This window comes from Zosterops lateralis (assembly GCF_965231275.1).
Source record: "Zosterops lateralis genome assembly, chromosome: 5".
Taxonomy (NCBI): Eukaryota; Metazoa; Chordata; class Aves; order Passeriformes; family Zosteropidae; genus Zosterops; species Zosterops lateralis.
The window spans coordinates 47,321,095-47,334,979 of record NC_139766.1 but is presented as its reverse complement, the minus strand read 5'-3'; the positions used below and the strand labels follow the sequence as shown (position 1 = coordinate 47,334,979).

At 40.4% G+C, this 13,885-nt stretch overlaps 1 protein-coding gene across 2 annotated transcripts in view; it reads left to right on the top strand.

Moving 5' to 3' along the window:
* The window catches only part of MCUB (mitochondrial calcium uniporter dominant negative subunit beta), a 45,321-nt gene that overhangs the window by 3,577 nt on the left and 27,859 nt on the right, over positions 1-13,885 (top strand). Inside the window, exon 1 of one of the 2 annotated variants that reach the window (XM_083861968.1) lies at positions 4,788-4,811. The exons of the other annotated variant lie outside the window; for it this stretch is intronic. Within the exon in view, the coding sequence (XP_083718094.1) occupies positions 4,803-4,811 (9 nt within the window). The 5' untranslated portion in view covers positions 4,788-4,802. Of the gene's footprint in view, positions 1-4,787; positions 4,812-13,885 lie in introns of those variants that run through there. 2 annotated transcript variants of the gene reach the window in all.

Sequence of the window (13,885 nt, the reverse complement as noted above, 5' to 3'; positions counted from 1 at the left end):
AATTGCCATAATTCTCCTAGCATTACACCTATCCAGTTTGTCGTTCAGTTTTATACAGTCCTATAAGCAAGGATCTAAATGTGTCCTAATAGCCACAAGATAATTCCATGGAGGTTTTTAATTTTGCCTCTTTCTCTTTTGCATATGATCTGCTGTCAGAATTTCTAAGATATTCTGACAAACAGCCACCCCAGAACATCCCAGGCAATTACAGAGAAGCAGATTATCATTGAGTGTCTTATGCAGCCAAATATTTCACATAAAAGTGGTTTAAGTCACTACTTTTTTATTTCCAGCCCACTCCAGTCCTTTGGAAATTGATGTCTAATTGGAGCCAAGAACTGTGTGTAATTTATGGCCGCTGGGCGTGTTTTCCCTTGTCTTTCTTTCCCTTTGAAAGCTTTGCGCAACAAAAGTTAACTTGTTGATCCAAATCTTCTTCTGTAAGCAGAAACCTCCTGCTTATACTGGCATATATCAACAAAAACATACAAACTGTTGAACTGTTTGTTTGTGGAAGTACTCTTCACTCTTTCAAATACTGATTCCTAAATGCCTTAGAAAAACCTATTTAGAAGATCTCTGGTGCTTCTGCTGCAAACATTTCTCCTGTCTTGGCAAGTTCATTTTTTTGACTCTGCTACTGTGTCAGTGCCTGAGTAACAGGGTGGCGTTGGGAATGGCTGCTAATCATTTGCTGTTGTCTCTTCTCATCTGGCAGCTGGGAGATGGCTGTGTTTCCCTGATAAATACACTTTTGGGGAGAGATGTGATATATATAGCACAGAAATTCATCTCTCTTTGTAGTTCTACAGATACTCACATTAACTGTTTTTTCTGTGTCTTCTCTCTCCAGGACAGATGCTGCAGTAACTTAGTGGGCTGTGAGATAGTCTTGTATATGCACATACAATTACCTGCAAGACACTCATTCCCTTAAGATTTGGGAAATTTCTAATAACCAGCCTCACTCAGAGTTTCAAACTCACATCAACAGTGAGACTTCAAATTCTTGGTGTTGTTTTCCAGTGGGGCAATTGACAGAAAAGCAGCTGAGATGTGTAGATCAAATCGGCTTTTCTTGCATGGCATGTTGCTTTTTGCCTACTCTTGAGTGTCAGCAGATGTGTGTCTTTGGTGGTTGTGTGAATATGGCAGTTCTTAAGGAAAAGAAATGAGAACCAGCTCCTGCAAGGCTGGAAAGAGTGTGGTCATTCTCTTCAGCATCACAATCCAAAGGAAGTTGGAGCTTTTGTGTGCTAAGTCAAGGCTGTGTGGTACTGCAGGAAATGTAAAGAAAACTGAAATGCTGGTCTAACATTATTGTCCATAGCAAAACCTGTGTAATTTTTAAACAGATTTCTTGAAGAGCTTTCTCATCTGTGACATAGGAGTAACAGGCTGTGCTTCCCAAAGTTTGGGAAGTACATTATTGCAAATATATTCAACAGGTTTATTGGAAAGGAAAATAAAAATTTATAACTTCCTGTTCATAATGACTTTTTTATACATATAATTTAGAATGAGGATAGAAATAGTCAAGGTGATACCTGTATTGGGTGCTCCATGATTAATAAAGTAGATGACAGAAAACGATTTGTGATTTCATTTGCAGTGGATGCTGTGATCATACAAACAATGCTGTAAGAAGTTTTTTGTTGCTCACGAGATGAAGCTGTCTGGCACTGTTCCTTTTAGCGCTCTTAGCAAGTGTGCTAAAAGACCACTCACAGTGTTTATACCTGCAAAAAAAAATAATACTAAACCTCTAAAGGATGTCTGAGAAAATTGCTTTGCAAGTGTCTTGAATGCTCTGAAGATTTACCAGAAATCACTGAAGTGCTGAGCACTTAAGGCTGTTGACAAATTTTGTTTTAAGAATATGAGTCTCTGATTTTTTTTTCTTTTTACATTTTGATGTTTGAAAGCTTATAGGCCAAAAATGTAGACCTATCCTAGAGTTTATAATATCTTAATTTCTGAAGGAATAGGAGAAGAGGGAAATGGAGATGTATATTTGGTTGGTTTTTGCACTTTTCTTTCTTTTTTTTTTTTGGTACTGGGAGTTTCCCCTCCTGAAGTCCTTCTTACACAGTGAGATTTTTGGCATCAGAGAGGAATCAAACAGCACACCTGTTCTCAACATCTAGTTGAACAGCAAAATTTTCATTTCCCCCTTCCCACTGAAGCAGAATGATCTGAAGGAAAATGAATGGAGTGGCTGTGCTTGAGTTGGGCTTGCTTTCTTTAGGATCATCTTCACCCTGAAGACATTCTTAGAAAACAGCATCAAAGGTGAATTTCTCATTGGGTGGCTTATGGTGGGGAAGTTCCTATATTCTTATGAGAAGGCAGTAAACTCTTCTGAGCCTAGAGGTGTTCCATGGTTACTTCTGTGCCTTTTTGTAATGTGATGTTAACTAAGTGTCTGTTAAGGACATGTATCAGCAGCTCTTGGCCTGGGGTCGGTTTCTTATCTCTTTTGCTCTTTTCCAGAAAGATGAAAGGGAGAGGCAGGTTCTATATGTTTCTGTCTCATCTTTTGTCTTTCTGTCAAGATACTGAGTAATAATAACCTGGTCATTAGATTTGCATAGGAAAGAGGTGGCTTTTTATAAGGTCACTTCTGCCATTCATATGGCTACTCACTTTGTTCTTTCTGTATCCCAGAGGAGATCTGAGGAGCCCAGCAAAAAATTAAAGTTAACTGTTTGTCCTGTGAACTTGCATAGGGAGGCTGGGAGGAGGACAATTTTCAGGCCCGTGAGTTATTTGTTGTGACATTTTCTATTCTCAGCTTGTGCATGAAACACACATTCTCAGCTTTTTGCTCAAAACACCTGCCGTCCAGGTGCTGGCAAAGCGTGGACCTGTGCTCTGAAGATCAGGTCCATTGGTAGGGAAATAAGTCCCTCATGTTAGAATGACTCTGTGGCACGGCAGCTGAAGAAGAGAAGTTAAAATGAACGTTGTTTGGCTGCCTGCCTACTGAGGATGGTAGCTTTTCTCCATGAACTAATTCTCTTTTGTTCAAGTGAGGCTGGGTGTAAGCAGGCAGCACTGTCAGCTGTCAGCAGTCAGGGCATGGATAAACAAAAAGCTTTGTGCTTGTGTGATGAGGACTGGCAGCACAACCTCCCCTTAGTGATCAGGAAATGCTCAATACTCCTTCAAATGGAAATGGAAGAAAAATGTTTACTATATAAATGTGACATTTATACCTTTAAAAAAGTTGAATTTATCATCACAAGCACAGGCAGTGCATCTTCAAAGGGACAGAAAAATTGAGTATATTATACATAGGCAAGATATAATTTACTTTTTTTTCCTTGAGATTTTGAACAACTTTGAAAACAGTTTTGAAGCAGTTGTTTTCACATTTACTATCTGGTTTACTTCAGTCCTCACATTCCTGTCAGATGGAGAAAAATCATCCCTCTTCTTTTAAGAAATATTTTGTTTATCTGCAAAGTAGGCAGCAACTTCAGCTTCCCAGCATCTGCCCATTGTTACTTAAACCTGAAATAAGGAGACTACAAATTGATTTAGAGATCACAAAAGCATTCTTAAATGTACTGTATATTTGCCAGAGTGGAGGAAAAATTACATTACTTTTCTTCCTGGCAAATCAAACTCCATATATCATGAGGATATCGCTTTGGCCAGAGTGCTGTGGTGAGGAACAGATCACAGAATCACAGAATGTTAAAGATTGGAAGGTGCAACAGGGGATCATCTGGTCCAGCCTCCTTGCTCAAGAAGGGACATCCTTTAGCATATGGCACAGAAGGGCATCCAAGGTGGTTCTTGAGTATTTCCAGTGAGGGAGACTCCACAGCCTCTGTGGGCAACATAATGCAGTCTTCTACTCCAAAATGAGTGTTTTTTGTATGGTGTAGTCACTGGTTGTACTTGAAGTGCTTATGCCATACTGTTCACAGAACAACATTCCCATGGGTTTGTTCGGGGTTTCTTTTTTCTAGGGCCTGACCTGACCCTCTCTGCACCTTCTCATGCAAACTGCTCGTTATTTATACTGTGTACTTGCTGTTTGAACCAGCTCATCTCTGCCTGTGACAGCACAGTTTCGAGCACTTTCCATTGTGCTATCTGTGGCAGGAAGTCTTTTGTAAAACACCTTCATGTGTTTGCTACAGACAGAAGCATAAATTTGCCAGGCCCCTCAGGCACAGCAGCATTCACTCTTCTGGGGCCCTTTGTGGCCTCAGCTGGTCCCCAGCCAGCCCCTCTAGGCTGGAACCCTCAAGGGACACATGGTCACCACAGGGTTCCTGATCCAGGGGGCAAACCCAGCACAAGTGTGGGTTTGTACCTGCAGCCCCTGTGAAGGATGCACTACAGGGATGGAGGGAATGTGGGTGTAGCAGTGGGATAATCTCCAGGCTGAGCTAGGTAGAGCCTGGGAACTGAGGTGATGATTCATCTGGGAGTGGGGCACAGGTTTTGGCTAGCCTGAGGTATGTGGTTTTAACAGGTTAATTGCAGTCAACATGGGCTGAACTGTCTAAAAGTGTTTTGAGAAGGTGGCAAACCCTGTGCATAACCGCAAAGTAGCTCAGCTTCGTTTTCTACAGATACTATCTCTGCCCTTCCCTAGATAAGGAAATAAGCTTAAAGAACTATTTCCAATACAAGAAATACAAGCCAAATAGAAGCTATATATCTGTAACAAAAGAAATGCTGTGTGAGAAGTTGAAGTTAGTGGTCTTGCTGACGTGAATGCTGGACCCAGGGCTGGTGATACTGAGTCAGCTAAATGTTAGAAGTCAAGGATCTCGATCATGGCTCAGGTAAAAACTTGACACTTTTAACATAGATAAAACAGTTGGAACTTAAAGGCAGTTGATTTTCACAGCTGTATTGTAAGAGCTGTGGATCTGACCTGCATAGCTGATGTGTTTTAAGTAGGAGGGATATTTGAAATGGCAAGGTGGGGAGTTTATCTTTGGTTCTCACTGGATAAATTTCAGTTTACTGGCCCCTCTCCTCCCTCTCACTCCAGCTTTTCAGAATTTTAAAATTCCAGATAAAACTACCAGGAAGTTGCCAGTTCCTTAAAAGACAGAAACAGTTTTTAAAGTTTATGCTGAGACCAGGACTTTCCCCAGCTCTGTAAATACTTTTCCAGAGCAATACACATGCTAGTATTTTTAACTAAAGGCAGGAAGTCTCTTAAATTTGGGAAGGGAGGGAATTCAGACACAGCAAATAGTGATCTTGAACAATCACTTTTATTCTGCAGCCAGAGGGTGATTATGTCTTTCCTGCCTTCCCATTTTCATTTGTCAGCTGGATGGCCACAGCTGTGTTGAAACAGGAAAACTGGATCAAGTCCTTGGAGCTCTTTTGTGAGGAGCTTTAGTGCTCAGTAACCAAATACAGTGTAGGGTTGAATCATGGCATCTCTGTTAGATGGAACTTTGCTTTTAGTTTAAGCATTCTCTTTTAATCTTACATGCTGCTGGCAGCATCCTGCATTCCTGCTAGTGCTTTCCCAAAAACTGCTTCCAAATGGGTCCTGTACTATTAAGGCATCAGGTTACGTATGTTTCTGGCGCACCTTTTGGCAGTTTGCTTGTTGGTTTTGAAACGATTTTTAAAGCCATAATGTGTTTACTGTAATATTGCAGGGCCTAAGCCTTGCTAAAGGTGCCCCACAAATAGACAGTGAGGGTTGAAAATGGGGAGGTTCCTGAGGGTTTTGCTGTTGGTTGACTTGGGAAATGACTTGCTGTAGGATGAATTGAAACTCATTTAAACAAAACAAGATATAATAAAAATCTTGAGACAAGATTCCTGCCAGAATGTGTTCTCAGGCATTGGTACCACAGCAGTATCTTTTGCAGTCAGTTCTGACTGGTACAATTTCTCAGGTAGCTGCAGTGGATTTCAGTCAAAAGGGTTTTTTTTGTGAGGCAAGTAATGCTGTTATTTTTTGCAGGGCTGGGACTAGTCCAAATTTAATGTGCAGGGACTGAAATTTTCTGTACTGAATTGTCTCCCATTTTTTTTCCCCATTTTAATCTGGATATAAAATCATTCTTCAGTATTCTTTATTATGGTGATTTTCGCTAGCATTATTTATCTGATGCCATAGAGTTTGATAGGCTAAAGGATATGAAAATATAATTCATATTTACATATGTGGGCTTCAATCAGAAGCCAAAGGTGTATGCTCAGTGTTTGTAGCCTTTCTGGTAAAATAAAATCAGGCATACTTAGAAGATTGTAGTTTGAAGGCTGACACTTCAGGCTTGGTCTTGGCAGTGCTCTGTGGCTTTAAGCACATTGAAAATTACTCCATTGATCTGGAATAATTTTAAAGAGATGTCAAATAACCCAGACTCTAAAACCAATTTATACCTATTAAACCATGCACTCTCCTTGGAGTGCTGACCCCAAGCTGTTCTTTGTGGGAGTGGAAGTGTAAAGTGAAAATATTTTCCTGTAGATCAGACCCTGATATGACTTTAATCTGTGCAACCTCTCACAGTGGTGCCATTCTTCAACATTTCATAATGCTGCACAATCTGTAGCTTGTTTCCTTGTGAGTTCCTGGGTACTTCTCCTGGAATGGCCATGTTAACTTTTCTCATGAACAAGGATGCAACTATTTTGGGGGATTCCACTGAGGCAGCGATGAAAACTGTGATCTCACTGGCATTCTAACACAAATACAGCTTTGGGTTGTCGGGAAGTAAGACCTTGTAAGTGGTCGCTCTACTGCTAACAATTACAGCTCATCTTGTCTCACGTAACATTAAATATCAGTAGTTAATACTTTTCTTGACATATGATAAAAAAAGATTTTGTGGAACTTAAGAATATTCATAACTAATAAAAGAAGTAACTGCATACAGGTACATAATAAGGTAGAAGCTATCGAAAGCTGTTAACAGGTTTAAAAAATGCCAATGTAGAGTATTTGTATGCTGCTAAAAACTTTGAATGTAACTTTGAAATAAATATATAGAATATGTAGAATTAAATATATAGAATATATATATAAATATATAGACTTCAAACCCCTACATACTGCTTTTGACCTTTGTGGTGCCTCTGATTCTAGATTTTGGGTGAGTAATTCTGCAGCTCAAGGACTTGAACTCTAAGATTACACAGCACCTTGTGGCAGCAGTCAGACCGGCAAGACCCACTAGAAGGAACCAGGAGCCATGTGCTGGTTCATAGGTCAGTGCATGCTGCTGTGGCACAAGTTAATCTTATCTGCAGGTGTGCAAAAGAATAATAATGTATTTCCATGGCACAGATTTGAAATACTCCATATGCACAAGCAATGCAAAGTTCTGCAAGTGGCCATCATAAAAAACAGTCAGCCAGTAGCTATTCCTAGGCCTGGAGCCGACTGGAAATCCACCCTATCTGCTTCTTTTGTATTATACCTGCAGCCAGACTCAAAACTGGGATGGCAGGTCACATATTCTATTTAAATCAGCTGGCTGCTGGTGTCATAGGGCTTCCCTTGCTGCTGTAGAAGTTGGAGTGTGTGTAATGTAAAATTAAATAAAACCCTAAGCCAGTTTATCACAGTTAGTGTTGCTGACCACAGGAACAGCCCAGCCCAGTGCAGTTGGCCCTCAGTGTGCCTGTAGCTCCTGCTCGAGGCACATCACTGCTCTTTCATCCCAGAGCAGCTCAAAGCCTTGCTGAGGGGTGAGGGTGCCACCCCTGCAGTGCTGCTTTCTCTGCCCGTGTTGAGAATCACATTGTGTGGTTTTTGGTGTTCTCAAGGGATCCACTTCAGGGGAAAGCTGCAGTTGGAGGAACTTCTGTTTTGTTCCCTGCTTTCATGCTCTCTCCCTGTCTGCCCTCAACTGATGGAAGCAGAAAAATTCAGTGTGTCTGACTGAATGTTTGAAGCCCAACAGCACATATTCAGAGAGAAAGAAATGTCAAACAACACTTATTCCAAGGCAGTGCTGAAAGCACAGAATTACTGGACTCTTGTGTGTAGCCCAGACTATCAATATTTGCTGAGCAGTTCACTTACATTTTTGCTGGTTGGTTGTAGCATTCTCTGCCTACTGTAACATGCACTCTGTTGTATTTATAACCCCCATCAGTAACTGTTCAGACTATCCCTTTTTGTTTAAGTTGTTGTTTAATAGTGTTACTTATTACCTTTGTTTAAATTGCAGTAGTGTTTGTATATTGCCTCACAGCCTGCAGCTGCAACAGGTAGATATGGCAGTAGGATTTAAACAGAGTTTCAGTTATTCAGAGAATGAAAGAAAATAAACATAAGGGGGAAACAACCTACAGAGACTCATCAGTCTCAAGTGAAGAAAGAGGTTTTTTATGATGTTTATTTATCCTTATCAAATCCTCACTCTGGAACTGGAACACTGAAAAACCATATCCCAGTGAAGTCTTGTGGTGTCAAAGACTGGTATTTTACCTTGTACTTTCTTCCAGGATGACATGTTGCAGAGATGGTTATCAGTCTCTATTCCTTACTTTTTGTTGATCAGGTATTTTTTCTAATTTTGTAGACTTTCAATAAGCCATCCAGACACTATTTTGCACTCCGGGAAAATGCTCATATTAAAGGCCTTTAGGACTCAATATGTTGCTGTAGCTTCTGCAGACTGTATTCTTCTCAAGAAGTTTTATAATGTGAGAAAAACTAACAAGGATCCTCTTACTGTGTGACTGAGGAACTCAGCTCTGTATTTCTTTCTGATAACAAAGCAACAGGACAGTCTGAGAGCCTGGCTAATCCCATTTTCTCCATTTTGCTAAGAAGGAAGTGAGCTGGAATAGTCCTGGCTATCTGCTTCCATGTTGCAGATGGTCTCAAATAGGCAGATTGGGCTCTGTGGGCATGATTATGCTTTTCACTGTGTCTTATTCTGAGTGGGCTGCTATAGCCAGAAAAAGCTGTCCATATGGAGAGGCTAGCTGGGAACCTGGAAGGAGTGTACAGCCTCTCAGTGTGATGGTGCACCTGGACCAGAAACCCTTCTGTAGTGTGTGGGGGGGCACGTAGTGTGCACCTTCTCACCGGCTGGGCAAGGGAGCAGTGAGCTCCCTTGAGCTTGCTCAAGGCTCTTGTCTCAGGATGCAGCTTTTTGTCCAAGTGTCAAATTTGCAAGGTAACAGAAACAAAACAAAATAAACAAATCTGTACCAAAGCAGGTTATAGGGTACAGAAACCTTTTTCCTCTCTGTATTTCTACCAATGAATGCCCTCTGTGTCTGCTTCAGTCACTTGATGGCAAGCAGCTCCTTGAATATTTTGTGTGTGTGTATTTTTCTTTAAGGTCGTAACTTCTCAGAAATATTAGGCACTTATCTGCTAAACAGAATACTGTAGTTCTTTGTACCTGCCTTCCACTGAGATTTGAGCCCTTGAGATGGATTTGAATAGTGAGTTTTTTTCCAAGCTCTTTCACAATCAAGAGGATAATACACTCTTTTATAAAAACTGAGACTCTTGTCCTATAGACAAGCAATGACAGAAGGTGTGACATAAATAGCACAAGGGTTGTGTACGTGTGTGTGTGTGTGAGTGAATTGCTGATGGATATATTTTACTCTCTGGGATTGGACTTTTTTAATTTGATTTTTTTTAACTTGGTCAGCAGTGATCTAAGTTAAAGATTAACTTGAATGAATGTGAATGGTATTGTTTCAGAAGGGAATGGGTTTCAGCATTGAATAGATTTTACAACAAAGGAAGTTTGATTATTGCTTTGGTATTTTTTCGGGTATTTTCTGTCAAAGTATTTTTGGTCTCATTCAAAAATTAAAAATACTTTCAATTTTAGTGTTCAGCCTCTCCTATGTAACAGAAGTCAGTAAATTGTACTAGCATGATTTAATATAATAAAAAAAATGTGAAATTTATACCTTTTGAAATGTGTAACTGTACTATAAAACTTTCTCATGGCCACTTTGACAAGCAGGAGACATTTATTTGTTTACTTTGAAAGTTCTAAGCTTAAAATACTTAGAATAGCATATTATCATAATAGAATTACAGAGTGCTTTGGGTTGAAAGGGTTCTCAAGGATCATCTAGTTCCAACTCGCCTGCCATGGGCAGGGCCACTTTCTGCTAGACCAGGTTGCTCAGAGCTCCATCCAACCTGGCCTTCAACCCCTCCAGAGATCCACAGCTTCTCCAGGAAACCTATTCCATGCCTATTCATTGATCATTTTCTGTATTGCAGCTGATGACTTTAATTAATGGGGAAGAAAAGTTCAGTGGACTTTTTTGTAAATTAGGTACTTCTGAGCCAGCAATAGTAGCTAAGGCACTCACATAGAAATATACCCTTTGTCTTTGTAGAGTTGTTTCCTGATGATAGCTGTATCAGTAAGTGCTTTTTAATGCTTACAGTGCCTTAGCCGAGTGAATGTGAAAACATTTTAAAAATATATAACTGCATCTTTAAGTTCTTAATTACAGAGACAAGAGCTAAATGTGGTGTTGAGCCTGCTGGACACTAACCACATCTATTCAACAGTGCTGTGAATCAAGGTGAGCAGCTTGTCAGGAATAGCACATCAGATTTTCTTTTGGCAAGTCAAATTGCCTTTTTCTTTTCTAAGGCAGAGGTTAAGAATTCTGATGGGTACTTAGGGGAAGCCAGAGGTGCTGTCTCTCAAAGAAGAAGGATGCTCCCAGCCAGTTAATTGGCAATATCTTGCCTCTGTGTGCGACAGTGGCTCTCAGTTTGTGTTCAGTGCAGAGCTCTGTGTGAGTCAGGAACTGGGAGCTGATGAGGACTCTGGATGCACTGGGATGCTGGCCCTGTGCCATCCTGCCAGCATGGCCCTCAGCACTAGCCATAGCACTTCTTTCTGCACCAACACCATGGGATGCTGATTGTCTACTTTGTAGGAAGAACAGAGGTCAAACTGCGAGCTATTTTTCCTTGCCCACTGCCACATGCAGCATAATCATCTGTTTTGTTGTTACTAATGCTAAAGCAAATAAATTTAACTCATGCTCATAAAATGCCTGCTGTGTGAGTCCCTTATTTTTAGTGGAATACAGAAGTAAAGCAGCTGGTGTAATAATGAGACCTGCTGCTTGCCATGGATCTGAAGGTATCTTTGGGAGTGCAGTCCTGGCATTACTCTTACAATGATGTTGGTGACAATTGAGCTGTAATTACAGAAATAAATGATGTTAAAATCCTCATAAGAAAATTAAAATTATCAACTTTCCTCTGCTGACAACAGTCTAACTAGAGCTTTTTTGCTGAAAATCAGAGCTAAAAAAGAAAGCTGCTTTTGTCCTTTGCAGTGGCACATAAAAGGCATAAAAAGAAATTGCAGTGTTGCTTAGACCCACAGATGTGTCCATAAGTGTACTTCATATTGGCCCTTAGGATCTGATGCCTTTGTGGCATTCTAATCCTTATGAATGTAGTTGATTTTTGTAGCAAATAGATTTACATATTAGCACCCTATGACTCCAGCTTTAGGGTTTTTTAGTTCTTGTTCTTTCCTGTGAGCTGCTCCAGTGATCTCCTTTCAGTTTCGAATGCTGACCTGAGGACCAGAGCTTTAGAGGATTCAACTCTTTTTCCTGAGGACACCAGGATATGCTGGATATGCTAAGTGTAATTTTAACAGGCTGAAGAGATAAAAAAAAGGAAGAGAAGAGGGAATAGTGATAGTTGGAATAACAGCCACTCTCTCATTCAAACTCCTTATCAAAGGAGGTGCCTTGTTCCTGCAGTTCTTGCTGTGTGGAGGAGCTGTGGGTACTGGAACAGAGAGCTGGAACAGAGTGGCCAGGACTTGTCTTGCATCCTCAGAATGGTGCAAAGGTTGGGGCTGCTCTACACTTAATACTGGCCTTTCCTCTAGCTGCTGGTGCCTGGAGTTGCCTGATGACTTTTTCCACATCTGCCCTTCCTCACCCTGGTCTATGCCCAGCTGGATAACCCTTGATCCATAACTGTGAAATTCAACCCTTCTGTCTCCTTCAAACAATTTCAGAGGCTAAGCATTGTTCTCTCCCTCTGTTAATAGTTGGGAAAAGTTTTTCTAAATTGTGAAGCTGAAGCTCATAAAGCGACAAGTGTAGAGCAAACATTCAGATTATTCTTTATCTGAAGAGATAAGAGTGACTGAAGTTCATTTCAGAGTAAATGTTATCATAATATATTAGTAGGATCTATTCATGTCCTAGAGGAGAAATCTTCTTATGTTGCTAAATATGATGAGGAAAGCATGATTCTGAAGTAAGGTTAAAGAGAATCAAGCTGTTGGCATATTTCTGGTAGTTAAATATTTACCAGAAGCAGACAGCTCTTAGAGTCTCATTTTTCTTCAGCCATCAGTATAATGAGGTAATAAACCGTGCACAGATCATACGTTTCCAGGAGGGTGGCTGCAAAGGGTCCTGCTTCTTGAGCAAGGACAGTTAATATCCAGTTCTTCTAAGAAAAAAAAAAAAAAAAAAAGCTAGAATACATTGATTTTTTTTACTGAGAATCACCAGAAAACAAGTTTCTGCTTGAGCTGTAGAGTTGGTGTAGCACAGCTGGTTTCATGTGGGGTAATTTTCTTCGCAGTGGCTGGTATAGGGCTAAGTTTTGGATTTGTGCTGATCACTCAAGGCCTCTCTCTGTATCATAGATGATATTTGCAGGTATGGTCATGAGTTTGGTGACCTGACTTGATGTTGTCCTCCTTCCCAGCCCCCCTTATGGTCACTCTGGCTTCTTCCTCTAGAGTGCAATCTTTCATGTGCCTGCAGAGGTCCAAAATCTGTGTTACATGAAGGGGAAGAGCAGCAGCAGTAGAGCAGCACCTGCTGTGTTTTAACACAGCTGCCAACACCACCCTGCAGCTGCTGCTGCTGAATACAGACTGTGCTTATGTACCTTATGTTTTGCATAGGCAGAACACAAGATGAATTTCTGAAGTGGCTGTTGGTTTTGATTTTTTTCCAGGCTGTACTGTCTCTCTGGTGCTGAGAACAGAGCCATTTGATAAAAGAGATTATTAACTGTGAATTCCTTTTGTGTCCCAGTGAAATCAAATGGCATAGATGTTGAGAGAGAAGCTGAAAGGCACCTGAAGGGAAATGTGAGAGGCTTTATTGAGATTAACATAGGGCTTATTTTGTAATTTTTGTTGTAATAAATTAAACTTGTAGTCACTTAATATTCCATTTCATTTAACATTATCTCAGTGCTAGACAAAAAATTGCTGGTCAAAAAAAAAAGAGGAATGTAATATGTTTGTCATTTTTTTCCCATCTCCTCATGAGGAAACCCACTGAATTTTGCTACTCCTGAAGAAAAGTTTTAAATGAGGATTCCCTGTGAATATGCTAGAGTGGTAGGAAATGTCAATGTATTTGTGTTGCATGTGTAGGAGGAGTTGTTTCAGGGGACAAGAGAAGAGCAGCGCTGGTACAACAGTAGTTGAAATATTATTTATTAGATGCTATAAAGACAGTGGTCATTGAAGTGAACTCTGAAGCAATAAATGGGCAGAAGCTGTATAGATTAATTTATGAGGAAAAATGTAAGAATTAAATATGTATAACTTGCCTAAGCAGTGACTGCTGGGGCTCATAAATCTAACCAGAGTGAGAGGTATAAGCATACTCAAAAAAGAACTCTGCATATAGCTGGGGCTGTGTCTGAAATGGAAACTTCGGGTATCCTGTGCATGACTTCCTAGATGGATATCTAGAAAATATGTAGCAGTGAATATCTTGTCTTTTTAGGGTGATTAGAGCTATCTATTGAGCCTGGCTTCATCCAAGGCATTAGTCATGTGAGTTGTCAGTGTTACTTGAATCTAGTGTTCATCTAAAATTAACTGTGCTTAGGTCCTAGAGACAAATGCTGATGAACTCCTCACTCTCA